This window comes from Mustela erminea, chromosome 6, assembly GCF_009829155.1.
Source record: "Mustela erminea isolate mMusErm1 chromosome 6, mMusErm1.Pri, whole genome shotgun sequence".
Taxonomy (NCBI): domain Eukaryota; kingdom Metazoa; phylum Chordata; class Mammalia; order Carnivora; family Mustelidae; genus Mustela; species Mustela erminea.
In genome coordinates this window covers 24,979,414-24,995,029 of record NC_045619.1, presented here as the reverse complement: position 1 = coordinate 24,995,029, position 15,616 = coordinate 24,979,414, and the positions used below count along the sequence as shown (strand labels likewise).

General features: G+C 38.3%; 1 protein-coding gene across 1 annotated transcript in view; it reads right to left on the bottom strand.

Annotated features, from left to right (window-relative positions):
* LOC116592991 (uncharacterized protein C3orf20 homolog) overlaps window positions 1–15,616 on the bottom strand; it is a 128,979-nt gene that overhangs the window by 89,248 nt on the left and 24,115 nt on the right. The window contains exons 4-6 of the mRNA XM_032346733.1: window positions 8,577–9,037; window positions 4,230–4,328; window positions 1,889–1,988 (exon numbers count right to left, since the gene is read on the bottom strand). Of these exons, the coding sequence (XP_032202624.1) occupies window positions 1,889–1,988; window positions 4,230–4,328; window positions 8,577–9,037 (660 nt within the window). The remainder of the gene's footprint in view (window positions 1–1,888; window positions 1,989–4,229; window positions 4,329–8,576; window positions 9,038–15,616) is intronic.

Below are 15,616 nucleotides of genomic sequence, written 5' to 3'. Positions count from 1 at the left end.
CAGGGTCCTGGGATCAAGACCCCACATTAGGCTCCCTAATCAGTGAACTGCTTCTCCCTCTCCCTATGCTATTCCCCTTGCTTGTCCTCTCCCTCTCTCTCACTACCCCCCCCCAAATAAATTAATAAAATCTTTAAAAAATTTTCACTAGAAATTATTCTTCATTGATTAAATCACCAGGAATTTTCAGCACAAGATCTAAAATCTTAACCAAGTCTGGGCTCTGGGCCTGCTCTACCTTTTCCAGTCCTTAAAGGGCCTTAAAGAGAGAGACACCGTTAAAGAGACAGAGTCAGATGATTGTAGACCCTTTTTTTCCAGTCCTTGCACATGCTGCTCAATTCTTGTCCAGAGCGGTAAAGACCAGGATTTTAGAAAAATCTAATAAAGAATTTCACATTACATTATAAGATCTCTCTTAACAATTTAGATTTATCAACAGTATTAAAATTTGTTTGCCTCTGATCTAAAAATTTCTCATTTTCCAATTACTTTTTTTGTATGTAATTTTATTTTATTTTATGATGTTTTAAAGTTTATTATTATCATTTTAAATAATCTCTCTATCCAACAAGGGGCTCGAACCAATGACCCCGAGATCAAGAGTCACACAATCTTCTGATTGAGCCAGGCAGGTGTCTCTGTGTGTATGTAATTTTAAATACTTTTTAAAAAGATTTTATTTATTTATAAGAGAGAGAGAACACGAGCAAGAGAAGGGGAAGAGGGAGACAGAGAAGCAGATTCCCCACTAACCAGGGAGCCTGACACGGGGCTCCATCCCAGGACCCCGGGATCATGCCTGAGCTGAAAGTAGACACTTAACCACTTGGACCAACTGAGCCACTCAGGTGCCCCTTAAATAAGTATTTTAAATACTAAGCATCTATCACATTTGAAAGGCACTCCACAGAGCATTAAGTGGTTATTTTCACACCGAAGGCCAGGTGGAAAATGAGTGAAAACAAAGCATGAGTTGAAAGTGGGTGCACTTCGGAGTCAGATAGAGCTGGGTTTTACTCCTGGCTCTGCCTTTTTCTAGCTGAGTAACTTGCAACAAATTGCCACACTTCAAGGCACATTAATTTCCTTATCTGTAAAATGGAGATGATAATTGCCTTTATCTCATGAGGTTGTTCTGAGCAGTATAGATAAATGTAGAGCATCAGCTCCACTGTCTGGCCACAGAGCAGGAATTTTGTCAATGCTTGCTCTGGTTCTTATCACTTCCTAATTGTTTGATTTGTCCTCTCTTGATTAACTTGCCAAGTTAACTTGCCAAGATGGTTAGTTTCCCATTTAAGGTGACAAGTTTCTTGGACATAGGGACCAATTTCCTATTTCTTAGTGCTTTCCCTACAGCTAGTACTCCTTTCCTTGACTTATCTCCTCTCTCTCTTCTGCACTGTTTTCACACAGGATCCTGTACTGGTCACCTGACAAGGCTGAGTGACTGATAAAGTTGTGTACTACAAAGTAACTTATATCTATGAGTTACTAGGAAAAGAAGGGTTTGTGTGCGCATGTGTGTATGGTTTTTTTTTTTTTTCGTATTACAGATACAAGGCAAAGTGATAGAGTGACTTGCCCAGGGTCCCACAGGCTCTGCATCTCTTCTTGCCTATCTACCCATTATGTGCCTCATAAAACTATGATTCTAAAGACTGCAGGGGTGCCTGGGTGGTTCAGTTGGTTAAGCATCCAACTCTTGGTTTCTGTTCAGATTGTGAGATCCAGCCCTGCGTGGGCTCTGGGCTCATCAGGGAGTCTGCTTAGAAATCTCTCCCTCTATCCCAACCCCTGGGTGTGTGTGTGTGCTGTCTCTTGTTCTAGCTCTAAAATAAACATATAAATCCTTAAAAAATAAACATTGCAGAAGGCTCCTTACATTTGAATGGTGGCTTCTTGTAGTCTCTTCACAGCAGTACTGAGGATTGTCTTCCATTTCAGAATTTCCAATTTTGAGTCAGGATATTGAAAGATCCAACCTTAAAACAACAATGCACATATTAACTCAAGGGGATATTTAAAAATTTACCCAAACTCAGTACTCACTATATAAATCCTGCTCAGCCATCAGTCTATCTAGGCCTACTTGAAAAAGGAACCAAAATCCAGGGGTAACTGGATGGCTCAGTTGGGTGAGCAACCGGCTCTTGTTTTCAGCTCAGGTCAAGATCTCAGGGTCGTGGGGCCAAGCTCCAGGGTCCAGCTCCACACTCAGCAGGGAGTCTGCTTGAGAGTCTCCCTCTCCCCCTCCCCACCCTTGTGCTCTTGAGTGCAGGCACTCTCTCTCTCAAATAAATAAAACCTTAAAAAAAAAAAAAAGTACTCAAATCCACTTATATTAAAGTATAAGTCATCAGCTTAAGAATTACCTCTCTTGAGGAGATTTGCACTAAAATGGCTTTAAAAATATAACCCCCAGGAATTAAATCCCTATGATGACTTCTGAAGTGTTCAAATCCCTACACGCCCCGTAGACCTACAGATCAGATTCTTCAGCATCCCCCAGACTTGAGATCCCATCTCTCAGGAGGGAGCATTTTATTGGTAGTCAGCACACTTGGGATCTATTCCTGAGTCTCCTTCATGGACACTGGAGGAAAAGAAGCACTTTCTTTCTAGGCATAGGGCATGTGAATTTAGGGCTGGCGGTGACTATCTCTTTCACTGCGTGAACCAAGCCTAACTGTAGAATTCAGCCAAGCAGAGATGGACAGGAAAGCGCCTCTGCAAGCGCTGAGTCCCACATCCTGCCTTGGACCTTTGCTCCCGCAGTTCTTCCTTTAATCTTTTGAGCTGCCCCCAGTATACTAGCAAAGAATTTTCCTGTTGCTTAAGCCAGTGTGAGTTGGGCTCTTATCATCTACAGCTTAAAGATTCCTGACTAACATAACCACATTCAGGTTCATTATCATTGGACCATGAGAATCATGCTAACTCTAGATGAGAAGGATTGAACAAACTCCATCCCAGTTTCCTTAAGGGTTCAATAATGTAATTCCAGCTTCTTGCTTTGGGATTCCAATCCTGCCCCTTAATGCTTAAGGTCTTGCTTCTTACTCACAGACTATTCGCTTGCCATTCAATTGCCTCCAGAGGGATTTCCTGTTACTGACTTTACCCACCTATTTGGATTCCTTGACATTTTCATGCTGAACGCTCAGGATAGCTTATGATTTATTTCATTCCTATTTGCTGTTTTGCCATACTTACTGGGCTTGTTCTTAGCATATGCATATTTCCTCAATATCTATCCCACTCCAGTTAGTCCCAGTCATAAATTTTGATTGCTTAATACACCAGATTCAGAAACATATGTAGGGTATTGGGAGGTGTGGGAAGGACACCAGACTCCTAAAATCACATTCTCTAAAAGCAAAAATTTTCAAAGTTCTTAGGTTGTGATGAAAGTTCTTAGGTTATGATAAAAAGGTTACGAAAAGCAAATCTGAGACCCACAGCAGCCAGCCCCAACTCCTACTCACTCCCTGAGCCACATGAAGTTGGCTATATTATGTCTGTATTTCAAGGAATGACAAGGTTCCCTTTCCCAATAATCTATATCCAATCCCTTTTACGTCGTTCAGGGATAGACTGTATTCTTTCTAGATTTGTGTGTTCATAATCTTCCTTGAGAAATCTCCTTATAACACTTAAACAATTTAAAAACCAAAGAAGCTTTGGGGCACCTGTGTGGCTCAGTCCTTAAATGTCTGCCTTCAGCTCAGGTCATGATCTCAGGGTCCTGGGATCAAGTCCCACATTGGGCTCCCTGCTCAGTGGGGAGCCTGCTTCTCTCTCTCCCACTCCCCCTGCTTGTGTTCCCTCTCTCACTGTGTCTCTGTCAAAAAAATAAATAAAATCTTTTAGAAAAAAAAGAAAAAGAAAACTTTGAAGCTTTGGTTTCTAGTCCAGGTTGGTATGTTTTTGTGATGGAAGGCCCTGGGTGAACAGGCAAGTCATTATTACCGAAGTTGGTTTCTTAGAACCAAGAAGAAAAAAACTCCCAGGGCACCAGAGTGGAGAAATCATGGACACTGGTTTAGAGGTGGTGCATCTGGAAACTTTGACAAGGAATACATGAACTTAAAAGCCTGGCTTTGACTGAGATTGTACTAAGAGGATAACTAGGAGAAGTTTCCAAATTCAGGGAAGGTAAGTGAATTCTCACTCTAGCTGCTCATCAGAGTTGACCCTAATTTGGATGGGTAAAGGGATCTTACCATTTTCTAAACAGATCTTGGATAACAGCGAGAAGTGGATGACAACAGGTAAATTGTTATCCTGGGGTATGTGGGCATTTTGGTTTTGGTCTACAAGAGCTAGGAAAAAAGGAAGGAGAAGGAAGATGAGGGGGGAGAGGAGAAAGAGAAGACAAAGTGAGTATTTTGCTAGATCATCATCAACACAAAAATCAGTTGTCCACATTTTAATATTATTACCAGGGCATTGGCAAAATTTTTCTTAAGAACCCATAATGACCCATGAAATATTTCCATTTGCTCTGGAAATGAAACAGCTTTTTTTTTTTTAATTTTGAAATTTTTTTATGAAACAGCTTTTTAACTTGAAAATTCCTCTATATAATTTCTTGATTTACTAAAAGACTATATTATTGGTTTTGTTCTAAGAACCATGACTAATATTTATTGAGTACTTACTATATGCCAGCCACTATGCTAAGCACATTACATGCATTATATAATTTATTTCTCTCAACAGAGTTCCACCATTAATCTTCTCATTTTACAGATGAGGATTTCAAGTAAGTCTAGAATAAGTCCTAGAAAATTTTCTAGGACTTGTTCTAACAAGTTCCTAGCGATGTTGATGCACTGGTTCAGGGACCACACTTTGAGAACCACTACCACAGAGCCTTTCAATCTCTTGATGAACAGCAATCACTTGTCCTTAAAAAGTAAAAATTGTACTGCTAGAATTATCTTGTTAAAGCAAATGTACTGGGCTTCACGAACCATCAGGAGTCTATAATAATACCTATATAGTGAAGGGTTACTCTGAGGATCATATGAAAGAATGGAGATGATGATGATGATGATGATGATGATGATGATGATGATAAAAACAACAACAACAAGCACATAAGTAGAGTCTACCACTGGGTGATGAATGGAAGTGTTGAATCACTCACTATACTGTATGCCTGAAACTAACACGACACTGTCCCTTAATCGGAATTTAAATAAAAACTTTAAACAATAAGTAGTGTCTACTATACTTTGATACTTTTCCAAGTGCTTTAGTGTTAACTTATTTAATATTCAGAATCACCCTGGAAGGAGGTACAATTTGCAGTACCATGTCACAAATAACGAAACTGAGGCAAAGAGGGGTTATGAAATATGCTCAAAATATGTAAGTAGTAAGTGCAATAGCCAGGATTTTGACCCAGGAATCCTAAGAGCAAAGGCTTAGTCACTCCAGTAGATTACTTCTCTATCTCAGAGGGGCCTTGTAGAGATAGCTACCACTACTATTTATTCTCATTGTCAGAATCTTTATCACTATTAATTTTAACAGCAGAATGAGAGTTAGGGATAAAGTAGCAGAAAGGACACTATACTGGGAGTTAAAAGACCAGGATTGGGGTCATAGCTCTATCAGAAACTGTGACTTTAGGTAAGTTACTTGATGCTTTGGCATCTCAGTTTTCTCCATAGTGAAACAGAATCCTATCAGCTACTCCACAGGGATATCTGGACAACGAAATTAGATAATGGCTAGAAAGTTCCCTATGATCTGTAAAATATTATAAATGAATATGAATTTAATATTTAAAATATCATTCTTTTGCTACATTGAATTCTGCTTGTATATATTTAACACAATAGGAGTGAAAGTGAGAAATCATAAAGTCCTGAATATAAAGCTACATTCTGGGGATAAAAGTGGGATCTACCAGTACTCTCTGCAATGTAGTGCTAAGCTCTGCTGTGGTTCCTCATCCTTTTTAAATCATGTGTCTGTGCCAGTCACTAATATTTCCCTATCAAGTTTTTTGAAATTATTATCAGCAAAAATTTCAGATCCTTAAGGCTTTATTATTATTCTTAACAGTCTCGCCTTTGGTACTTGCAAATGTTCCCTCCCCCACTGCCTTTTTTTGTTGTTGTTGTTATTGTGGATATGTAACACAAAATTTACTATTTAACCATTAAAATATTTTTATTGTGGTTAAATTTGCAAAACATGAAATTTACCATTTTAACCATTTTTAAGTGTATGGTTTTGTAGCATCAGTGAAACTCTGTACCTATTTAGCAATAACTCCCTACCCTTCCCTCCCCACAGCCCCATAGAGACATTCTACTTTCTGTCTCTATGTATTTGATTACTTTAGGTACCTCATGTAAGTAGAGTCATACTTTTTTTTTTTTTTAAAGATTTTATTTATTTATTTGACAGAGAGAAATCACAAGTAGATGGAGAGGCAGGCAGAGAGAGAGAGAGGGAAGCAGGCTCTCTGCCGAGCAGAGAGCCCGAAGCGGGACCTGATCCCAGGACCCTGAGATCATGACCTGAGCCGAAGGCAGCGGCTTAAACCACTGAGCCACCCAGGCGCCCCAGTAGAGTCATACTTTATTTGTCCTTTTGTTTATGGCTTATTTCACTTAGCATGATGTCTTCAAGTTTCATCCACATTACTACCTGTATCAGAATGTCATTCCTTTTTAAGGCTGAATAATATTCCATTGTATGTACAAAGCATAATCTGTTTATCCATGCACCTGTCAATGGACATTTGGATTGTTTCCACCTTTTGGCTATTGTGAATAACTGCTATTATTGTTGCTATGAGTATTGGTATACAAACATCTGTTTCAGTGCCTGCTTCCAATTGCCTTTAGTTGAAGATAATTTCATCCAGCCCTCAAATAAGTTTTAAGAAGTTTTTCAAATACAATGTCTGACACAAAATTAAAAATAATCATATTCACAGGGAGTCAAGAGAACACGAATGAGAATAAGCAGACACAAAAGGAAAACCTAGAAATAAATTCACATAAATATGCCCATCTGATTTTTGAGAAAAATATAAACAGGATAGTGTCCTTGGAAAATAGTTGGAACGTTTCACATAAAGGTAATCATGGGGGCACCCAGGTAGCTCAGTCGGTTAACTGTCTGCCTTCGGCTCTGGTCATGATCCCAGGGACCTGGGATCAAGCCCCACACTGGGCTCCCTGCTCAGTGGGGAGCCTTCTTCTCCCTCTCCCTTTGCCACTCCCCTGAGTGTGCTCTCTGTCTGTGTCTCTCTGCGTCAAATGGATAAATAAAATCTTCTTAAAAAAATAAAAACAGGGGTCCTCAGTGGCTCAGTCATTAACCCCTGCTTATGTTCCCTCTCTTGCTATCTCTCTCTCATCAAATAAATAAATAAAATCTTTTTAAAAATAAAAATAAAATAATAAAAATAAAAGCAAACACATAATTGCCACATAGCCCAGTAATTGAACTTTTGGCAATCTACCAAAGAAAAATCAAAACTTACATTTACACAATTCCTATACATGAGTGTTTTAGCAGCTTTCATAATGGCCCCAAATTGGAAAAAACCCAAACTACCCACATGTCCATCAAAGACTGATTAAACAAACTGGTACATTCATACCATGGAATACTGCAAAGCAATAAAAAGGAACAAACTACTGATATATATGACCTGGGTGTATCTCCAGAACATTAAGCTGACTGAAAAAAGGCAATCACCAAGTTTATACATATGATTCCACTTATATAATATCCTTGAAATGACAAAAATATAGAAATGCAAAACACATAGGTTAAAAGAGGGAGTGGAGAAAGAGGGAAGTGGGTATGGTTTCAGGACATGAATGATCCCTACCTTGACAGAAAAGTTTTGAATCTTAACTGTATCAATGTCAATATCCTGGTTGTGATACTGAACTAGAGTTTTACAAGATGTTGCCTTATGAAGAACATGGATAAAGGGGATATGGGATTTCTCTTTATGTGGGTCTATAATCATCTTAAAATAAAATGTTAATTTAATGGGGTGCCTGGGTGGCACAGTGCGTTAGGCATCTGACCCTTGGTTTTGGCTCAGGTTGTGATCTCAGAGTTGTGATTTCGGGGTTGTAAGATGTAAGAGTTCTGCATTGGGCTCCGTGCTGAGCACCGAGTCTTCTTAGGTTTCTCTCTTCCTCTCCCTTTGCCCCTCCCCTTCCCCCCCTCAAAAAAAAAAAAAGACCCTTAAAAAAAGTTAATTTAAAAAAATCATGTATGTGGCTAGCATCATATTTCTGTTAGGCCCTGTACAGTAAAAGAATTTGTAGGATCCCTTGAGGCAGAGAGTTCATGTCACATGAAGTATAATAGATGCTTTCAATGAAAGCACTATAAATTTTTATATCTTTCTCCTGACACTAATACTTAATAAATTTACTTCACTAATACTAAAATTCTTAACACAAACCAAGTATCACTAATATAATGTTTTGTCAATTTCTCACTCAGTGCTATTTTTATTCTTTTTCTTTTAAACTTGGAGGATTAATTTATAAAACTAACTAATAACTTCTACATACCAGATGAAACATCATGGTCTTTTTTTGCTCTCACAAGATGCTTTTCCTTATGATATTCCTCTCTCAAAAAGCTGCTGATTTGGGTCACGGCACTGGGATCTCTTTGCAAGGCAGTGTTTTTCTTCAAGCCTGAACTTTTGGATGCACACTTAGAAGCACCTTCAATAAGATCATGCCAACTGTAATTCATAAGATTTACAATTCCCTCAGGGTAAATAATGTGATACTCCGCATACTTCTGCAGTACCTCCCCAAGTTCATGCAGTATTTCAGAAGCAATGAGTTTATATTCCTCAAATAGATCCTTTTGCAGGTGTGTCTTGGATAACGGGGGAGAAAACTGGGCAACAGTAGGAGTTGTTGAGATGTCAAATGAGTAGAACACATCTTGCTTCTCAGCTTCAGCTACCGTAGTTAGTCGTGCTTCCTTTAGTTCTTTAGAAAGTATACTCTCTGTATGGCTGTAAAAAAAATGTGTGAGCCGTAAAGGTATTTTATCTTCTTTATCAACTTCTAGAAATCCATCTTAAAATGTATATACCTTAAAAGGTGTACAACATCTGTGAATAAAATTGCTAACTATAACACTTTTCAAAATTAGAAAAAATTGAAAGAAATCTAATGACTCATAAGGACATAGCTAAATAAATAATATCATACTCATACAGTGAGCAGCATGAAAAATTGCTTGGAAAATTGCTCTTAATAATTTGGGAAAATGCTTATGTTATAATATATAAAGATTATATACAATTGTATATGTGGGGTGTCTTCAAATGTATAATATACATATATCATATATCTGATAGTACAGAGACTAAATAAATAACCTCCAAAAGTAAACTATCAGATTGTGGAGGTCATTTTTTATTGTCTTTTTTAGTACTTTTCTTTCTTTCTTCTGTTCTTTCCCCTTTCTTTCTTTTTTTTCTCTTCCTTTCTTTCGTCAGTTCCATGCCTACTTGAACTCACGACCCCAAGAGACTCACATGCAAGAGGCAGCATGCACTACCTTTGAGCCAGCGAGGCAGTGTTCTAACTTTTCTTCAATGAATATTTATTATGTTTATACACAGAGGATAAAAACATACGTGTGTGTTGCTTATTCATTACTATTATAAGACAAGACAGAGGCCATTTCTTCCAGAAATCCTTCCCTGAATTTCTCAGGTTAGTCTACAAACATGTGCTGTGTTCCCTTAGCCTATCATACATATCCCATCAGATGTAACTATATTATACTGAAACTCCAAAGCAGCAAAAGAAATGGATCCACAAAGGGACTAGGTGTGTCAGATAATGGAATTTTCAGCCATTGTTTATGAAACAACTATGTATAACATGTTTAAAACTTAAAAGTGTTCTTCCCCTTTTGGTAGTAGCATCTAGGTAATTTAAAGTAACCTTCTCTTGGAGACAACTAGAAAAGCTGCATAAAATTTAAAAAAGTTCTTAAAGGCTACAGACAGCTAACAAGAGAGTGATAGTCATCACTCAGCTATTACTATCAATATCTGGAAGATGGAATACAAACAGATAAACCCCATATTTTCCCTCCTTGTGGAAGGTAAGGGGTGGGGAAGGAAAACTTACTAATTCTAGAGGAGGCATCTGAGAGACTTAAAGAGTGGTCAGGGCTTTTGATAGCTTTGTAGTAGCTAAGAGTTCAAAATTTGGAGACTAGGGCCCTCCATGGCCGGGTTACTGGTTGAGACCCAAAACGCTGTGTACTAGGAGTAAGGGTTATCCAGAAGTACACCTAGACCAGCTCATTACAACACAGTTTTAAATTATCTCACCTCTTGACATTGAATTAAGGCCACCTCAAAGTGTTCTAATCACAAGCCTCTGACAGAAACAAATGTAAATCTCCTCCAGTGGAAGCTAACTTCATCCTAGCCCTCAAATTATTTTTAAAAATAATTTTCAAATATAATATGTGACACAAAGTGTTTAAAAAAAAAAAGATTGACAAGAAGTCAGGAGAAAATGAATGAGAGCCAGCAGGAACAGCAATTAATAAAATAGAACCATAGGGAGATACAGAGTTTAAAATAACTCTGCTTACTATGACCAAGGAAATTGAGAACTTCTGCAAAAAACTGAAAACTACATGCATACACCCACATACATGCATACATATAAATAGTGCATATCTGAAAAAGAATCATATAGAAACTATAAAGCTGAAAAATACAATAACCCAAATTAAGAACTCTGTAGATGGGTTTAACAGCATATTAGACACAAAGCTGAAGGGAAAATTAGTTACAAGAAAGACAAGTCAGAAGAAAATCTTTACAATGAAGTATGGAAAGATAAAATTGAGCAGAACTAAGATTATAAAATACCTATTTATTTAGAGTCATCAAAATTTACTATTAATTTAAAAAATAAAAGGAGATGGGGTGCTTGGGTGGCTCAGCTGGTTGAGTGCTGACTCTTGATTTCATCTCAGGTCATGATCTCGGTGTCATGTCATGGAACTGAGCCCTATATCGGACTCTGCACTCAGCAGGGAGTCTGCTTGGGGTTCCCTCTCTCCCTCACTCTCTGCTCCTCCCACTTCTTGGGCTCTCTCTCATATCAATATATCTTAAAAAAAAAAAAAAAAGATAACATGGAGGAGGATCCTTTTGGCGAATTAAAACGTGTATTATTTGACCTACACCATGAATTTACACACATAGATGTTGAATATATATGTACGTATATAAATAATTTTACATACTTACAGGTTTTTAAAAGACAGAAATCTTATTTTAATAATCTTCATTAATGATTATAATAATGACACTATAAATGTGTTTATCACTTTATAGTTAAAGTAGTTTCTCATATACCATTTTATTCAACTCTCAAAATAACTCTATTATATAGGTATTACATTATTTCTGTTGCATAGTATTCTATGTATACAAATGTAAAATTATGAACTATTTATTAAATACTAACTTATTGATTTAAAAATTTCAATTAAGGTGGTTGATATTGGACTAGGTATTTCAACAACAGGGAGGTACATCTTTTTTTTTTTTAAAAGATTTTATTTATTTATTTGACAGAGAGATAGAAAGCACAAGTAGGCAGAGCAGCAGGCAGAGAAAGAGGGAAAAGCATACTTTGCAACAAGTAGGGAGCCCGAAGTGGGACTCAATCCCAGGACACTGAGATCATGACTTGAGTCGAAGGCAGACAACTTAACCGACTGAGACACCCAGCCACCCTGGGAGGTAAATCTTTTATCTCTCTTATTACTGAAGAGGAAATGTATTCAAGGATAAGGACTTTTCAATGAAACTAAATTTAAAAAAATATTTAATATCTTAGTGAGGAACACTCATCTGGGCCTCTTCAATTTCTTTTGTATATTCTGGAGTATTAAATATAAAAAATGGACTGGGGTTGTCAAATGAACCCAGGAAAATGCCAGCCTAAGCAATATTTCTTGTGACAGGAAACAACTTTCTGAAAATCCTGTGAACTAGGTAGCTCAAGGCCAGAATTCAGCAGCGAATAGCCATGGCACAGGATGAGGCAGGATTCAGAGATTTATTTTCTTTGGCTTGTCTGGTGAAGTGTGCATGTGATTTTAAAAATTGGATTAGTTGCCAGTATCTGAGGACCAGAAATACTCTATGAAAATCCACATTCCAAATTTCTCTTAAAAATGGAAAGAACAGGAGTTTCGATAGGGGGAAGAGTCAAGATGGCAGAGAAGTAGCAGGCTGAGACAACATCAGGTAGCAGGAGATCAGCTAGATAGCTTATCAAACCATTCCAAACACCTACAAATCCAACAGGAGACTGAAGAGAAGAAGAGCAGCAATGCTAGAAACAGAAAATCGACCACTTTCTGAAAGGTAGGACCGGCAGAGAAGTGAATCCAAAGAGAGGGGAGGATAGACCGCAGGGGGGAGGGGCCAGCTCCTGGCAAGCAGCAGAGCAACAGAGCACAAAATCAGAACTTTTAAAAGTCTGCTCCACTGAGGGACATCGCTCCAGATGTTAAGTCGGGGTGAAGCCCACACGGGGACAGTGTGGCCTCAGGTCCCACGGGGTCACAGAAGGATTGAGGCTGAGTGTCGCAGAGGTCACAGGTATTAGGGGAAGCCGGCTACAGAGACGGAGCTAAGGAGTGAGCTCTCAACTTGGGGTTACCTTAAATTGTGGTCTGTGGCTCAGGACACTGCTCTGTGAGAAGAGACCCCACAAGATCCAGGGAGACCCTCCTGGAAGAGCTCAGGGATCTGAGGGGTTCAGAGACTCCAGATGGGGCTGTGTGCCAGAGATAGAGAAGCTTGGTCACAGGCTGAGTGACCTCGCAGCATGGCTGGAGGCCAGGGAGACGGGAGTGAATGAGCGCTTTTCTCCAAGGGTGCACTGAGGAGTGGGCCCCTGGGCTCTTGGTTCCTCTGGGCCAGAGATTGGGAGGCTGCCATTTTCATTCCCGTCCTCCAGAACTCTACGGAAAGCATTCAGGGAACAAAAGCTCCCGAAAGCAAACCGGAGCAGATTACTTAGCCTGGCCCCTGGTAAGGGCCGTGCAATTCCGCCTCAGGCAAAGATACTTGAGAATCACTACAACAGGCCTCTCCCCCAAAAGATCAACAAGAAATCCAGCCAAGACCAAGTTCACTTACTGAGGAGAACAGCAGAATTCCAGAGGAGGGGAAAGCAAAGTATGGAATTTATGGCTTTCTCCCCATGATTCTTTAGTCTTGCAAAGTTAATTATTATTAATTTTACATTTTTCTTCTGCTAAATTTTTTTTAACTTTTACCCTTTTCTCTTTTAAGGTTTTTAAACTAGTTTATCTTAACAATGCCTTTCATTTAAAAAAAAATCATTTTTGAACCTTCATTATTATAGCCATATTTTATCCTTCATTGTATTTAACTTTATTTGTTGTATACACATAGGGTTTTTTCTTCTAAAAAAATTTGGGGTACAACTTCTTCAAATAGATCAAAATACACCTTAAACCTAGCACAGGGCTTTGTTCTAATCTCCAGCCTGAGCAAATTATCTCCACTTTCATTTTCTTTATTGTTTTTCATCTTTATAGTCATATTCCATCCCTTCATTGTGTTTACCCTTATATATGTTTTTCATTCTTTAAAATTTGGGGAGGTAGTTTCTTCTAAGAGACCAAAATACTCCCAAAATTAAGTGGGTGAGCCTGTTCTATTCACCAGTCTAATATATATATTTTTTCTTTATTTTTTTCTTTTTTTAATTTTTTTTTTCTGAACTTCTTTTTACCCCCTTTCTTCCCCCCCACAATTTGGGGTCTCTTCTGATTTGGTTAAAGCACATTTCCCTGAGGTCTTTGCTACCCTTTTAGTATTTTATTCTCTCCTTCATATATTCTTATCTGGATAAAATGACAAGGTGGAAAAAAGAGAAAAAAAGAACAAAAGGCAGTACCGAAGGTTAGGGACCTAATCAATATGGACATTGGTAATATGTCAGATCTAGAGTTCAGAATGACGATTCTCAAGGTGCTACCCAGGCTCAAAAAAGACATGGAAGATATTAGAGAAACCCTGTCTGGAGAAATAAAAGCCCTTTCAGGAGAAATAAAAGAACTAAAATCTAACCAAGTTGAAATAAAAAAAGCTATTAATGAGGTGCACTCAAAAATGGAGGCTCTTACTGCTAGTTAAATGAGGCAGAAGAGAGAATTAGTGATATAGAAGACCAAATGATAGAAAATAAAGAAGCTGAGCAAAAGAGAGACAAACAACTACTAGACCACAAGGGGAGAATTCGAGAGATAAGTGATACCATGAGATGAAACATTAGAATAATTGGGATTCCAGAAGAAGAAGAGAGGGGAGTAGAAGGTATATTGGAGAGAATTATTGTAAAGAATTTCTCTAATACGGCAAAGGGAACAAGCATCAAAATCCAGAAGGCACAGAGAACCCCCGTCAAAATCAATAAGAATAGATCCACACCCCCTCATCTAATAGTAAAACTTACAAGTCTTAGCAACAAAGAGAAAATCCTGAAAGCAGCCCGGGAGAAGAAGTGTCTATAACATACAATGGTAAAAATATTAGATTGGCAGCAGACTTATGCACAGAGACTTGGCAGGCCAGAAAGAACTGGCATGATATATTCAGAGCACTAAACGAGAAAAACATGCAGCCAAGGATACTATATCCAGCTAGGCTACCATTGAAAATAGAAGGAGAGATAAAAAGCTTCCAGGACAAGCAAAAACTAAAAGAATTTGTAAACACCAAACCAGCTCTACAGGAAATATTTAAAGGGGTCCTCTAAGCAAAGAGAGAGCCTGAAGTAGTAGTTTAGAAAGGAACAGAGACAATATGCAGTAACAGTCATCTTACAGGCAATACAACTGCACTAGATTCATATCTCTCAATAGTTACCCTGAATGTAAATGGGCTAAATGCCCCAAACAAAAGACAAGGGGTATCAGAATGGATAAAAAAACAAAACCCATCAATATGCTGTCTACAGGGGCACCTGGGTGGCTCAGTGGTTAAAGCTTCTGCCTTTGGCTCAGGTCATGATCCCAGGGTCCTGGGATTGAGCCCCCGAATTGGGGCTGTCTGCTCAGCAGGAAGACTGCTGAGAACTTTCTCTCTCTGCCTACTTGTGATCTCTCTCTGTCAAATAAATAAATTAAAAAAAAATATGCTGTCTACAAGAAACTCATTTTATACCCAAAGACACTTCCAGATTTAAAGTGAGGGGCTGGAAGACAATTTACCATGCTAATGGACATCAAAAGAAAGCTGGGGTGGCAATCCTTATATCAGATCAATTCGATTTTAAGCCAAGGACTATAATAATAAATGAGAAAGGACAGTATATCATACTCAAAGGGTGTGCCCAACAAGAAGATCTAAAAATTTTAAATATCTATCCCCCTAACATGGGAACAGCCAAGTATATAAACCAATTAATAACAAAATCAAGGAAACACATCAACAATAATACAATAATAGTAGGGGACTTTAACACTCCCCTCACTGAAATGGACAGATCATCCAAGCAAAAGATCA